Source organism: Heterocephalus glaber, unplaced genomic scaffold, assembly GCF_053883595.1.
Source record: "Heterocephalus glaber isolate CG9 unplaced genomic scaffold, H.glaber_assembly_v1.0 deba00001481, whole genome shotgun sequence".
Lineage (NCBI taxonomy): Eukaryota > Metazoa > Chordata > Mammalia > Rodentia > Bathyergidae > Heterocephalus > Heterocephalus glaber.
The window spans coordinates 66,699,684-66,721,294 of NW_028258317.1; the positions used below are offsets into that span (position 1 = coordinate 66,699,684).

Genomic DNA, 21,611 nt, shown 5'->3' on the forward strand with positions numbered 1-21,611 from the left:
ATTCAACCCTCTGCTCATATCCCTCCAGTAGGTGCCTATCTCATAATAAAAGTGAGTTCCTAGGTAACATGGCCTTTACCTCTTTCTCTGACCTCAGCTGATACAACTCTCTCCCCTACACACTCTGTTCCTGCTGTATAGGAATCCCACCACCTGAATTCCTTAGCTGAAAATGGAGATTCAATGTCAAAGTAATATCACAGATTGCTATAATTATCTTTGTAGTGGATAATTCATATCCTTTACACAATAGGAACAGCCTCAAAATGAAAAGCACAAGAAAGTTACTTGATAAAATGTTCAATAAATGATATGTACCAGTAAGAAGATTAAATCAACTATGGTTTTGCTGTAAATTGCACATTTTCCCCAATTTATGATTTAATGAAAAGCTTATGCCTTTTAAAGAGTTGAGAGGTCCTAGGAATATATAATTTGAGATAAACATTTTCAGATTTAGGTCTTGACAACATGAATAAAAATAAAATTATATATATATAAATCTGGAATGAACTGTCAAAGTATCCCATTTAATTGAATCTTAATTTAAAAATACCCATGAGCATTTCCATTCATCATCTTCATCGTGGTCTTAAAGTACAGCAACACAAAGATGACAATTAGTTCATGGCTGGGTGCAAGTTAGGGATACAGCATGTATATAACATGCACCAGGCCTTGGGTTCAATTCCCAGCACTAAAAACAACACAAAGAAACCTCAGATCTAACTTTTTCTTTGTGGATTTCAAATTCAGTTCTATATAACTCTGAAAGTTTAAAAAATGTTTAATGAAGACATGATTTTTAATTTTCCGTATTTCTGCAGTACAGGTGACAGCTCAGAACATGCACAGCTGTGTGCTGCTGGGATCAGGGCAGCAGGGACACTCATCACCTCAGGGCTCACTCTGTCAGGAACCAGATCTGAGCTGTATTTGCTGCAAACAAGGGATGTTTCTGGGCTGATACAGGAGGCACATTTATAAACTATATACTTTTATATCCAACTAGATTAAACATTTATCCATAGTGAAATTTCACTTTGAGTTTCCTTTAGGAAGTTTGAAAAATATTTACCTTTCTTGATACTTACTTCTTTTTCTGCTTTCTCATTTTCATACTGATATACTCTTTCTTTTAAATGATTACATTCATTGATTAACTCTTTATTTCTGTCTTCTAGCATGAGACTTTGTTTTTTACTCTCACCTTGAAGTGTCTTCACAATATCATGAAACTGGTCTTGGATATTAATTAGTGTCCTTTCTTTATAGTCAACTTTGTTGTGAGCATCATCCAACTGCTGTCGAAGCAATGCATTTTCACTTTGTAGTTGAGATAATCTCTCTTCTATAGATTCCTGCTTTCCCATATATTTATTCACTTTCCCTTGTTCATCCTGATACATGTGTTTAATTTCTTTCATTTGACACTGTGTTTGCTTTAGGTCTCTTTGTACCTGTTCTAAAACTGAAGTCTTTTCTCTAAGAGCATCTCTTGTATGATGGAGCTCAATTTCTAGGCTATTGAATTTTCTTTCAGCTTTAGAAAGCTGTTGGGAAAGCATCTCATTATTATCTTTTAGGTTAGATATGTCAAAATTCAGTTTGTCCTGTAAACGAACCCACTCATCCCTTGCTCTCTGGAAAGCAAGTTCCACATCTCTTTTTGAGGTCTGACTTTCATCATAATTGTGTACAGCAGCAGCCAGTCTGGAACGGTATGATTCAATTTCTGTTTCGAGTCTTTCCTTGATTCGTTTTTCATTCTCTAGTTTAGAATTTAGCATTGTATTTTCTATTGTCAGACTATTAAGCTGTCCATTGGACTGAAATATTGTTTCCTCATTCAGCTTTATTGTCCTTTGAAGGTCATCATTCTTTTCATTTGCAATTTCAATATCTCCCAGATATTTCTTTTCCTTTACCTGGTTCTGATTTTTTATTGCATCTATTTCTAGTCTTAACCTGGTAATTTCATCCTGCAATCTGTGATTTTTATGCAACATATCTTCTTCATGACTAATAGAAACCTAAGTAAAACAAAAAAGACATTTAGCTAGCACTCAATAAAATGACATATTGCAATTTCCTCTGAAATTAAATAACCTGCATATTTATACAAAGAAAGGCCTGCAATAAATAGATATCCAACTGAGTAAAAGCTTACAGAAATGTCAAAGCTTACAGAAGTGTAACTTCCCAAAAGTTTAAAAAGTTTTTTAAAAAGTTTAAATGAAGGCACAATCTATAATTGTAAAAAAGAAACAGTAATTCTTAGGAATCTCAGAATTGGAAAAACTTTTTCTGAATTACAACAGATCTAAGACACAAAGTAAAAAACGTGATCACATTAAAAATCAGATTTACATTCTGATATCTAATGTATATAGCCAGTCCATAGTAGGGGCCTAAAGCTCTACAGGTATTGTAACAGATGAAGTTTTCTAAAGTTCTTTCAGTTCTTTTATCCTGGAAATATTATATAGTCCCTTTTTCTAACATCTTTGTAGTCAGTTGTAAGAATTAGTTATTGATAAATGCTAAATCTAAGTACCACACTAATAGTTCTACATACATCAAGAACTCATTTAGTTATCTAATTCTGAAAAGAAGAGGTTAAAATATAAGCAAACCAACCAGGTTTGCTCCAGGTCTTTGACTCTACACCTAGTACTCCTTCATCCAACCAGCTTTTTCTGTATTATAAATATATAAATAAAAAGGTTCATATTTTAAAATGCTTATGGTAAATGAGATAAAATTTGTAGCACTCCTCTTAGAAAATCCTGAGATAAGGTGCTGTTGCATAACTTTTTGTTTCCTTTTCAGTGTCTGAAATGCTAGTAAATGTGAAACAGGAAAAGACACTGAGCCAATTTAATAGAAACAAAATACCAGCTCTTTACTTGGAGCATACCATCACTCTTCTCAAAAGTGGAGAAATTCCATCCAAAATAGGATCTCTGCGGGCCACACTTTTCCTCCTCACCCAATAGTGCTGGTAATAAACAAACCTCCACATTAACACACCAATGGGGTGAAATCACTGTCTAAAACTAGAACATTTACTGTTAGTGACAAGGGTTTTAAGATCACGGAAAAACCATTAATACCTATGGGAAATATTAGAAACCTTTCCTTGAGGTGAGGCCATTGTGAATTTGACCACATGACTGCTGCAGACCACTGGAGGTCAATGAAGATCACTACTTTTTAAGTACAAAGTTGCACCACCCTCAACACGTATACTGTATTTAGTACACTCATAAATAGTTTAAAAATCTTCCATGCTTTCCATATATGTCTGTAGTTGGCCTTTAACATACTCATGTGGTTTTTTTTTTTTTGGTATTGGGGATTGAACTGCCTTTAACATATGTACAAAGACAAACACATGCATTTAAAAATGGCTAAAGAAAGTACCTCAGGACTCATTTTCTCTGGTGCCATTTCTATTTCCTTTTGTTCACAAAAGCGATTTGCCAGAATCCCATCTGGTAACATTCTGCAATTCTGTTCTGGAGAAAGTTGGCTCAGGGTGTCATTTTGTTCCTCTAAAACCTAGAGATGCATTTCATTATGTTTTACAACTCATACCTTTGGGGAGGGATCTAAAAGTTTACCAGCAGAACCTTTAAGGAAAAAAACTATTAAAAGGAAGCAGCCTATTAAAGCACAAAGACCTGTATGCCACATGAATGACTCAAAATTTAAACTGCATAAATGACAGCTAATCTTTGTTAAAGAGCAAAAACATTTATTAAATATAGGCACAGTATTGTGAAATAAAATTTCATTAATATTTAATTTCAAAGCTAGTTAACTTTAACATAAAAATACCTAAATTGACATTTATGTTCGCGATTAAACCCATCTTACTTTCCATTCCTTTATTCAAAAAAATATACTGAGCTATTAGATGTTAAGATTTATAATAAATATTTTTAGCTATAAATGTCATTAATTTTTTAAGGGTGAGATAACATTTTGTTTTCAACCTAAATAATATAGTAATATGGTGTATAACAACATTTTGTTCAACAATGGATGGTACACTCAACTGTGGCCCTTAAGATTATATTATTACATTGCTCAGTGATGTGATAGATGCTGTAAGTGGACATGATCATACACTTATGGTGTTTGCATAATAATGAAATTGCCAAACAATACATGTCTTGGATCGTATCCTTAATGTTAAGCAACACATGTCTATATGTTAAATCAGAGAAATACTATAATATCGATAAGACAGAAATAGGAAACTTATCAAAGATTAATTTACCTGATTCAATTTATTTCTTACAGTCTTCAGTTCAATATCTAGTGTTCTAAGAGAAATTTCAAGTTGCTGTTTTGCTTCAACTTCTTGGTAATATTGCTCTTCTTTTTTTCTTAACTGTTCTTTAATTTTTTCATAAAACTGATCAACATTTCTTCTCTTCTCCTCTTCTTGTTGTAAGGCAAATCTGCAGTTAAATATGCTTATTTAAAAATGCAGTTTGTTAGAGAATAAAAAGTTCATTAGTGATCTGGCTCTGCATATGTTGATTTGTTACCCTAATAAAATTTCTATATTTTCAAATATTTTTTGTTCCTAGTTTTCATATTTTAATTCTCTCACTTCAATCTCTTCTAAAGGACACACACACTTGAAGGGTAGTAATAAAATAATATTCTGTTGAATTTGTTACTATTATAGCTTGTAAACATTATAGAAAAGGAATTTTGAAATTAGTAAAGTTACAAATTGAAACTATTTTTTTAGCTGGGTGTGATGGAACATGCCTGTAATCAATCCCAGGTACTAGGGAGGCTGAGGTGGAAGGATCATCAGTTTGAGGCCAGCCTGGTCAACCTGGCGAGACTGTCTCAAAAAAGAAAAAGAGGGCTGAGGATGTAGCTCAGTACTCCCTGGGTTTAATCCCTGGTACTGGTAAACAAAAAGAGAAGCAAAAAAGCAAAAGCAAAAACAAAAACAAAAACACCCCTTTTTTACATAGTCATTACTCCTCAATTAAACATAAACTTAACTAGCTTTTTCAAATGTCAACATTTATGCTGGGGATTTAGCTCAGTGGTTCCAGAGCCTGCCTCAAAAGCGCAAGGTCCCTAGTTCGATCCCTGGTACCAAAAAAAAAAGTCAATGTTTACAAATTAAAGATAAAATTTTCCTTTTATGAAACATTACAGGTATCCTTAAAATGATCTATACTGTAAGACAGGACCTTCAGATATTTTTTTACCCAACATGTCACTATATAATCCAAGACAGGGCTAAGGAGTCTAGTACCTGTTATCACACTTTCTATGTTTATTTTGGGGGATAATTTCAACTTACTTGTTGACTATTAGGTATTTTATAAACAATTTAAACATCTCTTTGGAATAAGACAGGATCTAAATATTTAACCCAAAACAGTAATATATTCTTTCAATACAGAAACATGAACTAATATTACCTGTGAGAGAGAAGTTGGATAAACTAATCAGTGTCACTTTCCATTTGCTTTTTATTTCATGCATGCTGAGAATAACAGCTGGGGGAGGAAAACGAGGAGAAGGAAGAGGAGAAGAAAGAGGAAGAAAACTACACTTTTAAAAACATTCTTCTAGGTTGAAAAAAATGGCTGTTATGCTTGTGTCTAATGTCCTACAAAGCTTCATGAGGTCACAGGTGGAACCTTTTCAGAGGTGGCTGAATCTAGAGTGCCGTGATGCTGGGATTAAGGATGTGTGATTACTAAATTGGTCTACTGATTTGTTTGGCATAGTTCTGAGTAGGATTAAAGGTGCCCCACCCTGGGTGTGAGTGCTACCCAAAGTAAGGGTGGGTAGCTTGGGTAAAATATAAGGGATAGAAAGAGGGATAATGTGGTCATTTGTCACTTGAGGCTTTCTACTTCACTGCTTTACTGACTTCTACCTGCCCTGCTTTGCCATGGACTGTTTCTCCTCTGTGATGCCCCTCTGCCATGACACCCTGCCTTGGAGCCAGCCGATTATGGACTGAAACCTCCTATAAATGGTGAGCTGAAATAAACCTTTCCTCCTTTAACTCTGGGTATCTCAGCAACAAGAAAAGTAACAAAGACAGTGGCCATTTCTATTGTTGGAGAAACTGTAAATTAATATAAACTTTCTTGAGAACACTTCAGAAATGCTGATCAAAGATCTTTTAAATAGTTCTTATACTTCAGTAAAATAATCCTGCATTAAGGATTAAAGCTGACCCTTGAAAAACACAGATTTGAACTGTACAGGTCAGGTTTTGATTTTTTTTTTTTTTTTGGTACTGGGGATGTGAACTTGGGACCTTGCACTTCTGAGGCAGGCGGCGGAACCACCGAGCAAAATCCCCAGCTCCAGGTCAGGTTTTTATTGGGAGAAATTTAGGTAATTTGAAAAACCTTACAGATGAACCACATAGTTTAGAAATACTACAACACAAAAACAAAACCACAAAATTCTATTTGCTAAATGGGGAGATTTCTAGATAACCACTAAAATTATCATTTAGAAGAGTATGCATTTAACTGTTAGATATATTCACAATTATCAACTTGTTATATCATTCCCAAGAACTCGTACTCTACAGGCTAGTAAGTTTTCTTCCCCGCAAAACGACAAGCACCAATTACAAAATTTCTCGTTCATATTCAGTATTATATAGTTTAAACATTTCTTTAAAACAGAGATACCATACCTTAAATTGCCAAGTTCTCCTTCTTGATGTAGTTTCTCATGTTCTAACTGTGATTTCACTTCTCTTGTTTCTGTTAGTTCCTTCTGTAGTGTTCTAACCTTATTTTCCAGTTTTTTAGTTTTCCCTATAAGCAGTTCATCATGATCTTTTTTAAGGTCTACTGATGTTTTATATGAATGTAATGCATCCCATATTTTTAATACACTAACAGAATCTGTATCAGGGAGAAAAGATGGAAATGAGTACTTTTTGTGTATTAAGATTACATTTTCATTTCAATCATTCATACACTGAGTAAGTGTGTATATAGTGTGTGAGCTCATTTTGATGAGTTCTTCAGATAGGGTAGACTTCTACTCTTTTTTTTTTTGGTACTGGGGATCAAACTCGGGTCCTTGTGCTTGTGAGGCAGGTGGCGGAACCACTGAGCTAAATCCCTGGCCCCTTCTACTCTTGTTTATCTTAAAATCTAGTGGAGAAGATAGTCATGAAAGGTATTTTTTTAAATCCAAATTGCATTTGTAGCAATGGAAATGGACAGCAATCAAATGGCAGGAAAAACAACCCTACAGCTGACCCTTGAACAACACAGATTTGAACTGTACAGGTCAGGTTTTTATTGGGAGATATTCAGATAATTTGAAAAACCTTACAGATGAACCACACAGTTTAGAAATATTAAAAAAGTTAAAGAAAGTCACAAATGCATGCAATATATGTAGATAATAGAATAGATACAGATCCATTATAAAAAGTTAAAATCTGCCAACATTTATGCACACAGACTTTAATCTGAAGTCAAGAGAAATACAAACACAAAAATGTAGGTCTGTATCCCTGTTACCTCAGAGACACCTCCTGTTGCTACTGTGGTGAGCTCACGTGTTAGAGCATCCACTTACAAGGCCACAGAAGGTTAATCATCTCCATGTGAGCAGCTTATCTCTCCAGTAAAGTGTCACAGTAAAAAGGGATTTCTTACAGTTCTCATGCATTTTTCACCATATGTAATATTTAACATGTAAAAATTTATGTTTATCAACTGTTTGTTATTGGTAAGGGTTCTGCTTAACAGCAGGCATCAGTAGTTAAGTTTTAGGAGAGTCAAAATATACATACAGATTTTGACTGCATAGGGGTTGGCACTTCATGTTAAATGAAAATGGCCTAAAAACTTCAATTAAAAGGCAAATTGTTGGGCCAGGGATTTAGCTCAGTGGCACTGCACCGGCCTTGTAAGTGCAAGGTACTGAGTTTGAGCCCTGGTACCCCCCCACAACCACCACCACCAAAAAAAAAAAGACAAAAAAAAAGGGCAAGTTGTCAGAATGCATGAAAAGTATGAGGCTTTTGAGAAATATATTTTAAAGACACAAATTGGTTAAAAAGATGGAAAAATACCACCCTAACACTTGACAAAAGAAGGCTGACAGAAGTGGCTATCTTAATACCAAAGTAGACCTCTCACAATAAAATTCTATCATCTACAACAAACTAGGTCATTTCATAATGACAAAAGGTTTAATTATTGAAGAACATACATAATCCTGAACATTTATGGACCCAATAACAGCTTCAAAAACACTTGAGGCCAAAACTGATAGAATTGCACGAAGAAATAGACAAATACACAAGTATGATCTGAGATTTCAATACCCCTTATTCAATGAATTATAGGATAAGTAGCAGAAAATCAGAATAGAGTAGACGTGAACATCACCATTCTTAAGAAAACAGAACATATTCTAAGACCATATTAGTAAAAGGATTAAGTCAAAATGATTTAATCTGTGCAAAACATGTTCCCTGATCACAAAACAATCAAATAAGAGATCAATAACAAAAATATGTCTGGAAAATTATCATCTACCTAAGTAACACATGGAAACTAAGTAACACATAACTAAGTAACTGGGTCAAAGAGGTAACAGAAATTAGAAAAAGGAAATGGAACCAGGGATGTAGCTCAGTGTTAGGGCCTTGGATTCTAAGGAAGAAGAGACAGAAAAAGAAATGAGATGAGAAAGAAAGCAAAATTAGAAGGAAAGGGAATAATAAGAGAAGGAAGAAAAGAGAAAAAGCTAATTAAAGGTATCTTGAAAAAATATATAAAATTAGAAAATAATGACATAGATCATAATAGAAATGAAAAGAAAAACAAAAAAGACTGGATTTTTCCTCAAGGGTTTGTTTTCATTTTTGTTTTTTTTGTTTCAGAAAGATAGGATGCTGGAGAGGGAAGCAAGCTTTTCAGTGCTTTTAAGGAAGTCTCAGGATATTCCACCTTGATGTTAAAGCAGACTGTATGGAAATTGAAACTTGTCTCAAACATACTTTTAAGGCCACCAACAGTTGTTATCTCCAGCATGATCTCTGATCATCCTCTAGAATGAGCAAAGTTGATTCACCTAGCTGATTCACAAGTGGATTACAGATCCATTTCCTTCCAAGTCTGGGGCTCTTTCATTGGTTGAGGCATAATGCTCAAACTTTTGAAAGCTGAGATAGGTGATAATGCTTCAGCTGGGACCAAGAAGGCCCTGGCTCAGTCTCTTTTGGAATCTGTGTTAATGTTTGAAACGTGTCAAAAACCCAATGTTCACTTATTGCCTCCATAATTCCAGTTTGGCTTTGAATGCAGACACTTTATTTGCCAACTTGAACACACACAGTTGTTCTTTTATTATAACTATTAATTAGCACATGTTTGCAGTATACAATGTAACATTCATCTTAAGGATGTACTTAACATATCTTAATTATTTCCTTTTAAAAATACACTTTAGTATAAATTTTACTTTCACTAATGCTTATTTTAAAAATCTATTCTGTATTACTATTTCTCTTTGTCTTGTTTGGTTAATGGAATTACTTTCAGTTGTCAGTTACTGGTAGTTATTCTCTCTTTTAAACCTGTGCTGAGCATTGAATGCAGCAGGTTGAACATGTTGGTGGGTTCTCTGACACTGTGGTGTTGGTTAGCAACCAAAGTATACAAAACATATTCTCATGCACATCCTGAGAAATATATCACACAAAAACAAGCCTTGTTGCCTTGTTATCAACATCAGTAGACTCATCAGCCTGGATTTTGTACCATGGTGACTCATTAATCCTCTCTAATACAATTGTGCCTCAATATCCTCGGTTCCATCATTTTGTCTAGTTATGGTACTAGCTGAAAGAGGAACATATGTTACCTTCTGAACTGCACTGTCTCCTAAAACTTTATAATAACCATCCTTAGCAGCAGGCAGGATCAACTCTCAATAGCAAAAGTGCTTCTTTGCTGAACAATGTGGTTAATCACTAAGAGTGATGCTCTCAGGATAGACACATTTGATGAAGTGGTGGTCTTCAATTATTGCTTTTGTTCTTCACATTCAGTTTTTTTCTTTTGAAAAACTCCAAAGGCTTATCTTTTAATGCAGGGTGCTTGGTCTCCATATGGTGAAGCAGTTTTGAAGGTTTCATGGCTTCACTAGATAGCTGGTCATCACACACTCTATACAGGAGAATGTGAGTCAACTGTTGCCATCAACCCATACTTAAGTGAGAATCTTAGTATTTTCTTTTAAATGCAGCTTTCTGTTTGTTAGCAGTCTTTTAGTTTTCTTCTGTCTCATCATTGGTTATTCTCCCCTTTTCAATGCAGCTCCCCAGTGGCATTGGTTTTTTACTCATTTTACCTCAGGTTAGCTTCTGGGCTTACTAAACCTGTGACTGAGGCTGTGGAGTGCAGGAAAGATGAGTGGATGGAAGTGATAAATAAAATAATGAGTGAGCCAACATGGACTAAAGTAAGTGTTGGATTTTGACTTAAAGCATGCCAACAGATGCAGGTGTACAACTAGAGTATATCAACCCACATATCACTACAAAGTCTGCCAACAGATGTAGTTTATTTGTCACTTGCCACTCACTGATATAATTCTGCAAGCAAGTGATTATGGTCTCTGTGCAGTCAAACCTCTCTAATATTAAACTGTATTTGCAATTGCTTCCCAGTGCTACCATCACTGCCTCAACTCCACCCCATATCATTAGGCATTAGAGTCCCATAAAGCCTGATCCCTTGCACTTTATAGTTAACAGTAGGGTTCACACTCCTGTGAGAAGCTAATGCCACTGCTGATCTGACAGGAGGTGGATGGAGGTCAGGGGATGGTGAGCAGCTATAAATACAGATGAAGCTTTGTGTTGACCTGCTGCTCACCGTCTGTGAGGCCCTGTTCCTAATAAGTTATAAAACAGTACTGGTCTCTGGCCTGTGGCTTGGGGACTCATGATCTAGAAGACCCTCAAGACTCTACCAGAAGACTTTTAGATCTAATAAATTCAGCAAAGTAGGCAAGAGGCAAATAAAGGTAGGAAAGTCAATAGTTTTTTCTGTGCTAATAATGAAGCTGAGAAATAAATAAAACAATTCCATTCATAATACTTATGAAAAAGAAATACCTAGGAATAACTGTAACCATCAAGGACCTTGAAAGACCTCTACAACGAAATTTACAGGACACAGAAGAAAGAAATTGAAGAAGGCAGTAGAAATGGAATGCCCTTTCATGAGCCTGGGTTGGCAGAATTAATATTTTTAAAATGGTCATATTACCAAAAGCAATCTATAAATTCAATGCTATACTCATTAAAATACCAATGACAGCTGATGGGCACTTGGGCTGTTTCCAAGCTTTAGCTATTACAAACTGTGCCTCAATAAACATGGGTACACATGTATTGCTGTGGTATGATTCTTTTAATTCTTTTGGGAAAATACCCAGCAGGGGAATAGCTGGATAAAGATGTGTTTTTTTAATAAAATGGAGTACTACTTAGCCATAAAGAATGAGAAACTAGAGTCATTTATAGCTAAATGAGTGCACATTGAGGTCATACTCTTAAGTGAAATAAATAAGACACACATGTGTAAATACTGAATAGTTTCTCTAGTGCGAGAAACTGAGAGTGTAAATAAGAATTAAAAGGATTAGTAACTAATAATTGATACTCTGAAATAGGAAAAGGACCAAAGGGGTAGGGGTGGTGAGAGGAGATGGGGAAAGGAAAGAATGGAAAGGAACAATTACGAGAAAGAAAAAAAATGGAAACAAAGTATGTAAATAGGGAAGGGTGGAGGGGTGAAGGGTGCACAGGTAATGGGGAAAAAATAAGAACTAAGATACATCATGTACAGCTGGAAGCACCCAATGATAAATGTAAATGTACTGCATACGTAAAATGTACCAATAAAAGAATTTAAGCAAAAAAAAAAAAAATACCAATGACATTCTTCAAAGAACTAGAAAAAAACAAATTTAAAATTCATATGAAAATATAAAGCACCCAGAACAACCAGAGCAAACCTGAGCAAACAAACAACCAAAAAAAAAAACCAAAACAATAACAAAAACACCAAAGATGGAGGATCACAATTTCAAAATATACCACAAAGCCATATTAAAAAAAAAAAGAATGCAGAAGCCCATGTGGACCAGAGCATTGCAGTTGCAGGCAGGTCCCAGCCAGGGCCCCGCCCTGACCCCAGCAGCTTGGACCCACAGGCTCAACCAAAGGCCTGACTGGAAAAGAAAGAGTTGCACAGGCACACAAGCAATAGCCACAAGCCCGCCCCGATACCATCAGTAAGTGCACACAGATCCTAGCAAGAAGCCTGCATGGACCACAGCAGTACAGTTGTGGGCAGGTCCCAGCCATGGCACCAACCAGAGCCTAGCAGGTGGGACCTACAGGCCCAGTGAAAGGCCTGCTTGGAATCAAGCTGCACAGGTGCACAAGCAACAGCCAAAGGCCCACCCAGATACCACTGGTAAGTGAGTGCAGACCCCAGCCAAAGCCTGCCCAGACAGCAGCCACTGGGGTGCATGTCCCCAGCCAAAGGCCCTCCCAGACAACAGCTATGTAGGGAGGGCAGGTCCTAGCCAGAAGCATGCCTAGATACCATCCCAAGTGTGCACAGGCTGCAGCCAGGACATTACCCAAACAACAGGGCAGTGCAGGGATCCAGAAGGCCATCATTCTGAACCCAGGAATTGGTGCAGGGGTTAGCAGCTGAGAAAAGTCCCCTCAGTGGTTTGCTGAGAACTGAAGATGACTGGGTGAGCAAAAAGTTGCTTTAACAAAGAGATTGTGTCCATAGTGCAAGACATATTTAATAAATCTAGAGCAGACACAGATTAAAAAAACAGAGGAGCTGAGGAACATGATGGAATCACAACATAGGAAACAAATGGAATCCATAAATCAGATGCAAACAGATATCCAGGAGATTAAAAACTCCATTGAGGGCTGGGGATTTAGCTCATTGGTGCCGCCACCTGCCTTGTAAGCACAAGGTCCTGAGTTCAATCTCTAGTACAAAAAAAAAAACCTCCATTGAAAGTTTACACAACAGAATGAGCCAACGTGAGGACAGAATTTCAGATATAGAAGACAGGACTGAAATTAGTGACCAGGAAAAGAAAAATTTCTTAAAAATAGTAAGGAACCATGAGAAATCAATCCACCAGATGCTAGATGATGTAAAGAACAGTAACATAAGACTGATCAGAGTCAATGAAGAAACAGGAGATACTGCTAATGACATAAAAATATGTTCATGAAAGTAATGGCAGAAAACTTACCAAACAGGGGAAAAGAACTTGACATACAGATAAGTGAGACATATAGGACTCCAACTAGCCATGATTAAAAAAAAAAAATCTACACCTAGGCATATACAAGTTAGGATTCCAGAAACCCAACAGAAGAACAAAATTCTACAAGCAGTTAGAGAAAAGAAACAAATCACAAAGGAAAGTCTATCAGAATCACAGCATACTTCTCAACATAAACCCTCAAGGCAAGAAGAGCCTAGAGAGACATTATTTCAAGCCCTAAAGGAAACCAACCTCTGACCCAGACTGATGTACCCTGCAAAACTGCCTTTCAAAATAGTTAGAAAAATAAGATATGATATGATATGATATGACGACATGATACTCTATATAGAAGACCCCAAGAACTCCACCAAAAGTCTTCTACAATTAATAACCAAATTCAATAAAGTAAGTGGATACAAGGTCACCACACAAAAATCAATAGCTTTCCTGTACACAAACAACAGACTCACTGAGACAGAAATAGGGTAAACAATTCCTTTCACAATAACATTAAAAAAACTGAAATATCTAGGAATCAACCTAACAAAAGAAATCAAAGACCTTTACTCTAAAAGCTATAGCACTCTGAAAAAGATATCAAAGAGGATATCAGAAAATACAAAGACATCCCTTGCTCCTGGGTAGGAGGAACCAATATAGTGAAATCGGCCACGCTTCCAAAATGGCCATATAGATTCAATGCAATCCCAATTAAATTCCATTAGCATACTTCATGGACCTTGAAAAAAAATCCAAAAATTCATTTGGAACAAGAAGAGACCTAGAATAGCAAAAGCAATTCTAGGCAAGAAAGACAAGGTAGGGGTTATTACAATCCCCAACTAGAAACTGTACTACAAAGTTACTGTGATAAAAACAGCATGGTACTGGCAAAGAAACAGACCTGAGGACCAGTGGAACAGATTAGAAGATGCAGAACCAACTCCAGACACACTCAGCCACCTCATCTTCCAAAAGGGAGCCAAACACCCTCACTGGAGGAAAGATAGCTTCTTTAATAAATGGTGCTGGAAATATTGGGTTTCAACTTGCCAAAGATTAAAACTAGACCTATACCTCTCACCATGCACTAAACTAAAATCAAAATGGATTAAAGATCTAAATATTAAATCAGAAACACTAAACTGGCTGGAAGAGAGTTTAGGAAAAACTCTTGAAGGCATTGGTGTAGGAAAAGATTTTATGAACAAAACCTCAGTTGCCTGTGAACTAGCACAATCAACAAGTGGGATCTCTTCTTACTACAAAGCTTCTGCACAGCAAGAGGAACTACCAACAGTGTGAAGAGACAACCCACAATGTGGGAAAAAATCTTCACCTGCTCTTCCTCAGACAAAGGTCTACTATCTAGAATCTATAAAGAACTTAAAAAGATTAGACCTCCCAAATTTAAAGACCCAATCCGAAAATGGGCATCTGAAATGAACAGACATTTCTCACACAAAGAAGTAGAAATAGCAAATAAGCATGAAAAAATGTTCAACGTCACTGGTCATTCAAGAGATGCAAATGAAAACAATGATGAAATTCCACCTCACCCCAGAAAGAATGGTTGCTATCATGAAATCAACCAATAACAAATGCTGGCAGGGCTGTGGGGAAAGAGGAACCCTGCTCCACTGCTGGTGGGAGTGTATACTGGTGCAACCACTGTGGAAATCAGTATGGAGATACCTCAAAGAACTAGGATTAGAGTTTTCATTTGACCCAGGTATTCCCTTGTTGGGTATATTCCCAAAAAAGAATTAAAAGAATCATACCATGGTGATATACGTGCACCCATGTTCATAGGGACACAGTTTGTAATAGCTAAAACTTAAAAACAGTCCAATTTTCCATTAACTAGATACTCGATAAAGAAAATTTGTTTTTTTTAATAAGTGGAGTACTAGTCAGCCATAAAGAATGAGAAATTAGAGACATTTATAGCTAAATGAATGCACATTTAGGCCACACTCTTAGGTGAAATAAATAGGACACACGTGTGTAAATATTTAATAGCTTCTCTGATGTGAGAAAGTGTAAATAAGGATCAAAATGTTTAACAGATAAAGTTAAATAGGTGAAAGTGAAATAAGAAGAAAAGGTTTAAAGGGGAAGTGGGAGGGGTAGGGAAAAGGAAAGATGGGAATGGAATTAACTTGAGAAAATGAAAAAATGAAAACAAAATCTTTGTAAATATATAAGGGTGGAGGGATTAAAGGGAGGGCATGGGAATGGGAAAAAATAAGAATTAAGATATATTATGTACAAATACAAAAAACAAAGAAACCAGGGTACCAGCATAAAAACAGATTTGTAGATCAATGGAGCAGAATAGAGGTCACAGAAATAAACTCATGCACCTACAGTTATCTGATTCTTGACAAAGGGCCAAAAATAAACCTTGGAGAAATGATGGATTCTTTAAGAAACGGTGCTACAGAAAGCTGGATATCCATGTTTAGAAGACAAACTGGATTTCCATTCTTTAACCTGTTGAAAAATGAACTGAACATGGATCCAAGACCTGAAACTTTGAAAGTGCTAGAAGAAAACATAGGGAAAATACATTAGGATATAGGCACAGGCAATGACTTCCTGAATAGGACTCCAACAGGTAGGAAAATAATAGCAAGAATCGTTAAATGGGATTGAATCAAATTAAAAAGCCTCTGCATGGCCATGGAACTAACAGAGTGAAGAGACAGACTAGAGAATGGGAGAAAATCTTGAACTAAAAAACTTAATAGCACTACCCCCCAATTCCAACAGTTAAGTAGGCAAATGAACTGATCAAATACTTCTCAAGAAAAGCACAAATGCCTAACAGTTATATGATAACCTTTATTTAGCCATCACGGAAATGCAAACCACTACTACATTGAGATACCTTCTCACTCCAGTCAAAATGGCTATTATAACGAACACAAAAAACAATAAATGCTGGTGTAGATGTGGGGAAATAAGAGCTCTTATATGTTGTTGTGGGAACATAAATTGGTGCAGCCACTATGGAAATCAGCATGGAAGTTCCTCAAAAAATTAAAAATAGAGCTACCATTTGATACAGCTGTAGCACTTCTTGGTATACACCTGACGTAATTAAAACTCTGCATAGTATATAAAGATACCTGCACGCTCACATTTACTGTGACACAATTCATAATAGCCAAGTTATGGGAGAAGCTTAGGTGCCCATCAGCTGATGAATGGATAAAGAAAAAAATATATGGAGTATTATTCAACCATAAAGAAGAACAAAATCATGCCATTGCAGAAAAATGGATCCAGATCATCACAAGAAGGTGAGGAGATAATATGGAGGTGGAAATGATCAAGTACATTATATACAAGTATGAATATGACAAAATGAAGTCCATTCTATATAATTAATATGGACTAATTAAAAAAGAAAAAAGCAAAAAAAATAAAAATAAAAAAATAAAATAAAATTTAAAAAAAGAAAAAAGCATTTTAAAAAGGAAAAGTTTACACTTGTATCAAAAATACCTGAAACACAGACAAATCTGATAAAATATGGAAAAATTTAAACATTAAAACTACAAATTATTACTGAGAAAATTAAATGCAATCAATGTAAACAGATACACTTTGTTCAGAAGTCAAAAGATTCATTTTCTTTTTTTATTCTTAAATTCTTTTATTGGTACATTTTAGGTATACTATACATTTACATTTATCATTGGGTGCTTGTACCTGTACATGATGTATCTTGATTCTTATTTTTTTCCCCATTACCTGTGCGCCCTTCACCCCCTCCACCCTTCCCTATTTACATAGAAAAGATTCATTATTAAGATGTTAATTCTCCCCTATTTAGTTCTTGGCAGGCTTTTCCTTTTTAATTGAGAAGGTGATTCTATGTTGTTTTCTTGTTTGGTACCGGAGATTTAACTCGGGACCTCGCACTTGCACGGCAGGTGCCAGAAACACTGAGCTAAATCCCTGGTGCTTGAGAAGGTGATTCTACTGTTCATATGGAGGACTGGGGATGCAGCTCAGTGGTAAAGCACAAGATCCTGGGTTTGATCTCCAGCACTAAGAAAGAAAAATCACATGGAAATGCAAAGGATCTAGAAATAGCAAAAGTAATCTTGAAAAAAAGGGAACAAAATAGGAGGGATAAGAAGGTTGATTTCAAGTATTAAATCCTATATTAATCAAAACAGTGATGCTGACATAAAGCCAAAGATCAATGGAATAAAATAGAAAGTAGAAAATTAGACCTATACATAAATAGCAAACGTACTTTTGACAAAAGCACAACAGTGCAGTGGAGAAAGGATAGTCTCTTTTAACCCATCCAGCTGGAACAACTGGATACTGAAAACTGAGCTCAAGATGAATCACTATCTAAATGTAAGATCTACAACTATGAAATTTCTAAAAGAAAACAGAGAAGAAAAATCTGTGACCTTGTGCTAGACAAAGATTCCTTAGATATGACATAAAAGCCCCAATCTATAATTGAACAAATACATAAATCAGATATTCAAAATTCAAAACTTCTGCTTTTCAAAAAATGCTATTAGAGAATAAAAAGCCAAACAATAAACTGGGGAAAAAAAAATCCTTGCAAAAAATACAGCCAATGAAGGAATGGTATCTACAACATAGAACAAATTCTTAAAATTCAACAAATAAAAACCTAACTTTTTTGAAAAGACAGTTTGCCAATGATAATATACAAATGAAAAATAAGCACACAGATAGATGTTCAACATTATTAGTAATGAGGGTGATGCCCATTAAAATTATACTAATATGTATAATGCACACCTATTAGAATGGCAACACACATGCACAAACACACACACACACACACACACACACACAGAGGCAATACTATGTGCTTGTGGAGGTATGGAGGAACTGAAACTTTCATATACCACTGATGGGTATGGAAGGTGGTACAAACAATTTGGCAGTTTCTCAACATTGGAATACAAAATAGCATGAGGAGGAGACTTTGGTGAGTGACAGACTTGTTAGCTATATTGATTGTGGTGATTAAGTGTGTTTAATACATGTCAAAACTTATCAAATTGTACACTTTACATATGCACAGGTCATTACGTTTCAAGCTATGGAAAACAAAGAGTTTGCAAGAACAAACATCTAAGCCGGCAGCTGGGGCACAGTGCTGTGGGATGAAGATGGAAGAGTGAGAGCTTTAACCTTACAGGCAAGAAGTGATCGGTTTTCAGCAAGGGGTTAATAGGATCAGGTCTAAAAAGATATAATTATGGTTATAGAGTAGATCTTGGTTTCAGGAGGTGGGTTAGCAAGGAAAACAGATTTAATTAGAGTATTCCGGGGAGAGATTATGGTTTCCTGACCTGACAGTGATGAAGGCACAGAAGAGAAGCAGAGTCAACAGAAAGTCTGGGAGTGTTATTTACATTGAGAAAGTACAGTGGGAGTGGTTGCTCCTCTGTGGCTGGAGTGTACAATACCTCTCATTGCATGTTAACAGAAAGCATGATTTGGCACAAACAGCACCATAATACATCTGTGCTCGATGGCACAGTGCTGAGCAATGGGTGCACCCACTACTATAATATCCAGCAGGATGCCCTGCATTTTTGCAGTGGTCCTACCTTTGCACTCCATTCTAAGTTGTTCAAATAGCAGCAAAATATTCTCATACTTAGGGTAAAGCAATTCACAGTCCTCTGAAGCTGTTTCAGATGACTGAGATAAATCATCAAGGTCATCCACACCATCTATCTGCTCTTTGACCTATAAAATAAATAATGTTATTTAAAAATGTCCCCCAAATATTTATACCATATACTAAATATACAGAAGTAGTAAATATCCTCTTCTCGTGTAAGCAGAAACACAAGTACTGGCTACTGTTTCTTAATAACTTTTTCAAAGTAGGTGTCTTTACATAACAAAAGATTCTCTTTTGTTTCTCTTTTTTTAAAATTTACTTTTTATAATGCATCTTTAAAACTGTGTATCTGTATTTATGATAATGTATCACTGCCTTTCAATACTATTAGTATATTTAATAATAGTATAATTTATTATTTATAATAGTATATTATTATATAATAATAGTATATTTTCAATAATATACTATTTTTGATTATTTTTTTACAATACCTTGCTCTTTTCATTAGATATTTTCTTTGTGGACCTGAAACAAAATAAAAAAACAAAAATAAAAAACCTGTACAATATTTTCAGGTAAATATTGAATATGTAAAACACATAGAATACCTAAAACTACTGTTTTTTATATAAAATCTCAGCATTTGTAATTTATTTCTCCTGTTCATAAAGTTTACAGGCTATTTAAAATATGATGATTTTTGCCGGGGATTTAGCTCAGTGGTTCTGGTGCCTGCCTCGCAAGCACAAGGTCCTGAGCTTGATCCCTGGTACCAAAAAAAAAAAAAGATGATTTTCTAGAAGGGGTATTCAACTATAAACAAAGTGTAACACTTTAGGGACAAAGAATACTACTACTACTAATAATATCATAACAAATAATTAAATTTAGATTAAACTTTCTTACAGTCAAAGCAGAAGAAAAATGTTACATTATTTGATAGAAAAAACATACCATTTTATTACTATCAGTTTTAATAAAACCAAAACCAAACTTTTACACACACTTAAACCCATTTAGAAAACATTACTTACATCACTATAAGAAGGAAACCCTTTTAAAATGATGATAGAAGCTAACTTTTCAGGACCTACTATGTAGCTTCTAGGCATTATTCTAAGCACCATATATATGTGTTAAAAACAATTCTGTGAGGCAGGTAACATTATTTTATAGAGGAATAAACTAGGTGAAGATAGGCCAAGTAACTTGCCCAAGTGCATAGAGGTGGTAAGAATTTAAACCTAGGAATGTGTTTCACAGTACAGTAGACCCTCGAAATTCATGGGGTTACATTTCTAGAGCACCAGCAACTGTGAAAAACCAAATTTCAAATATGTTCAGAAAAATGACTATAATGCCTGTTTTTATAATTTAAACGCTAAATGTGCTAAGTTTCCCACAGTTATGTAATTTAATGAAATACTGTATTAATAAAGCCTTAGAAGGCACAAGGTGTTTTGGCGGCATGTTAGGGATCTTTCAAGAAGAACAAAATTGAGAACGCTGTTATGATGCCAGAATGCTGGTGCATCTGCCAGAAATGGGTTACAAGACAGCAGCCAATCAGCAAGGAGAACTGACTAATGCTCTTGGATTGGCTACTTGCAAACCTCTCACCCCAAAAAAAGGTTGCAGAGGATATTTGCAGTTTCCATGAAATTGGGGGGGGGGGGTTGTTCAAATAACTTTTAGTTTGGTTCTAAGGAAAAGTTCCTGAATGACTGAGGTCATGAACTCTGAACTGCAACTTCGCAGGGGTATACTGTATGTTGTGAAATATTTATCTTCAAGTGTTTAGTATTTTTGAGTGATATAATATCACATAAACATTTCCCACTGGCTTGAAGCACTAGTCAGATCAGACAGTCATGTATGTATGGCCTGTTGTGAATGTGTTGATTTATATTATCATCCTTTTCTGAATCTTGCAAATATTTTTAAAAATTCCAGTATGCAAATGTACTTTAAAAGCTTCTTAAGAGAAAAAACTCTTAAACCTCATATTCTTCTTCAATAACACCTACTTCCCCAGCCATTTCCAGTAAATGTTTCTGAGGCGTTGTCCACATTTGTCCACAGAAGTCAGCTTCCAGTGTGAACATTGTTGAAACTGCTCCTTGTCAAATTCACTTCCTACCTTAACCAACCTTTCAGCAGGAATAATGTGGCTGAGTATTCTCTTGCTTTCCCTGTTGATAACACTGTTCTACTTCCAGAAAAAGTAATTCCTGCTAACATTGCTCTAAAAGAAAATAAAAAAATTTATAGATATTTTACCTTCTTTCATTTTCATCTGTGTCATGGAAGTTGCAACCACCCTTCACTTGTAGTAGGCCACCAGAAAGGAAATTAGCCTTCTCAAACACTGGGGAAGTCATAGATTCTGTGGAGCTCCAGTGTTCATTTTCATTTTTCTTTACTTCCCTCACAGGCAAGGCAGGGCCACTACTTAAAATAGACATTTAAAAAAACCAATGTTTTCTAATTAGTCAACTGAAAGAATTAAAAAAAAATTTTTTTTTTGTATATCCTTTTATTGGTACATTTTAGGTGTACAATATAATGACATTCATCATTGGAGATATGCACCTTT

The 21,611-nt window shown here is 35.5% G+C and overlaps 1 protein-coding gene across 8 annotated transcripts in view; it reads right to left on the reverse strand.

The window, feature by feature from the left end:
• The window catches only part of Ankrd26 (ankyrin repeat domain 26), a 96,929-nt gene that overhangs the window by 22,329 nt on the left and 52,989 nt on the right, over window positions 1-21,611 (reverse strand). For 6 of the 8 annotated variants that reach the window (XR_015439935.1, XM_087183523.1, XM_087183521.1 and 3 more), the window contains 7 exons: window positions 21,296-21,466; window positions 19,507-19,540; window positions 18,993-19,134; window positions 6,710-6,923; window positions 4,289-4,472; window positions 3,427-3,564; window positions 1,095-2,033 (listed from right to left, as the gene is read on the reverse strand). Coding sequence is in view for 7 of the 8 variants with exons in the window: in XM_087183523.1 (XP_087039649.1) it covers window positions 1,095-2,033; window positions 3,427-3,564; window positions 4,289-4,472; window positions 6,710-6,923; window positions 18,993-19,134; window positions 19,507-19,540; window positions 21,296-21,466 (1,822 nt within the window). In the remaining variant the exon portion in view is untranslated. The remainder of the gene's footprint in view (window positions 1-1,094; window positions 2,034-3,426; window positions 3,565-4,288; window positions 4,473-6,709; window positions 6,924-18,992; window positions 19,135-19,506; window positions 19,541-21,295; window positions 21,467-21,611) is intronic. The other 2 variants (XM_087183522.1, XM_087183520.1) reach the window with 1 other exon arrangement.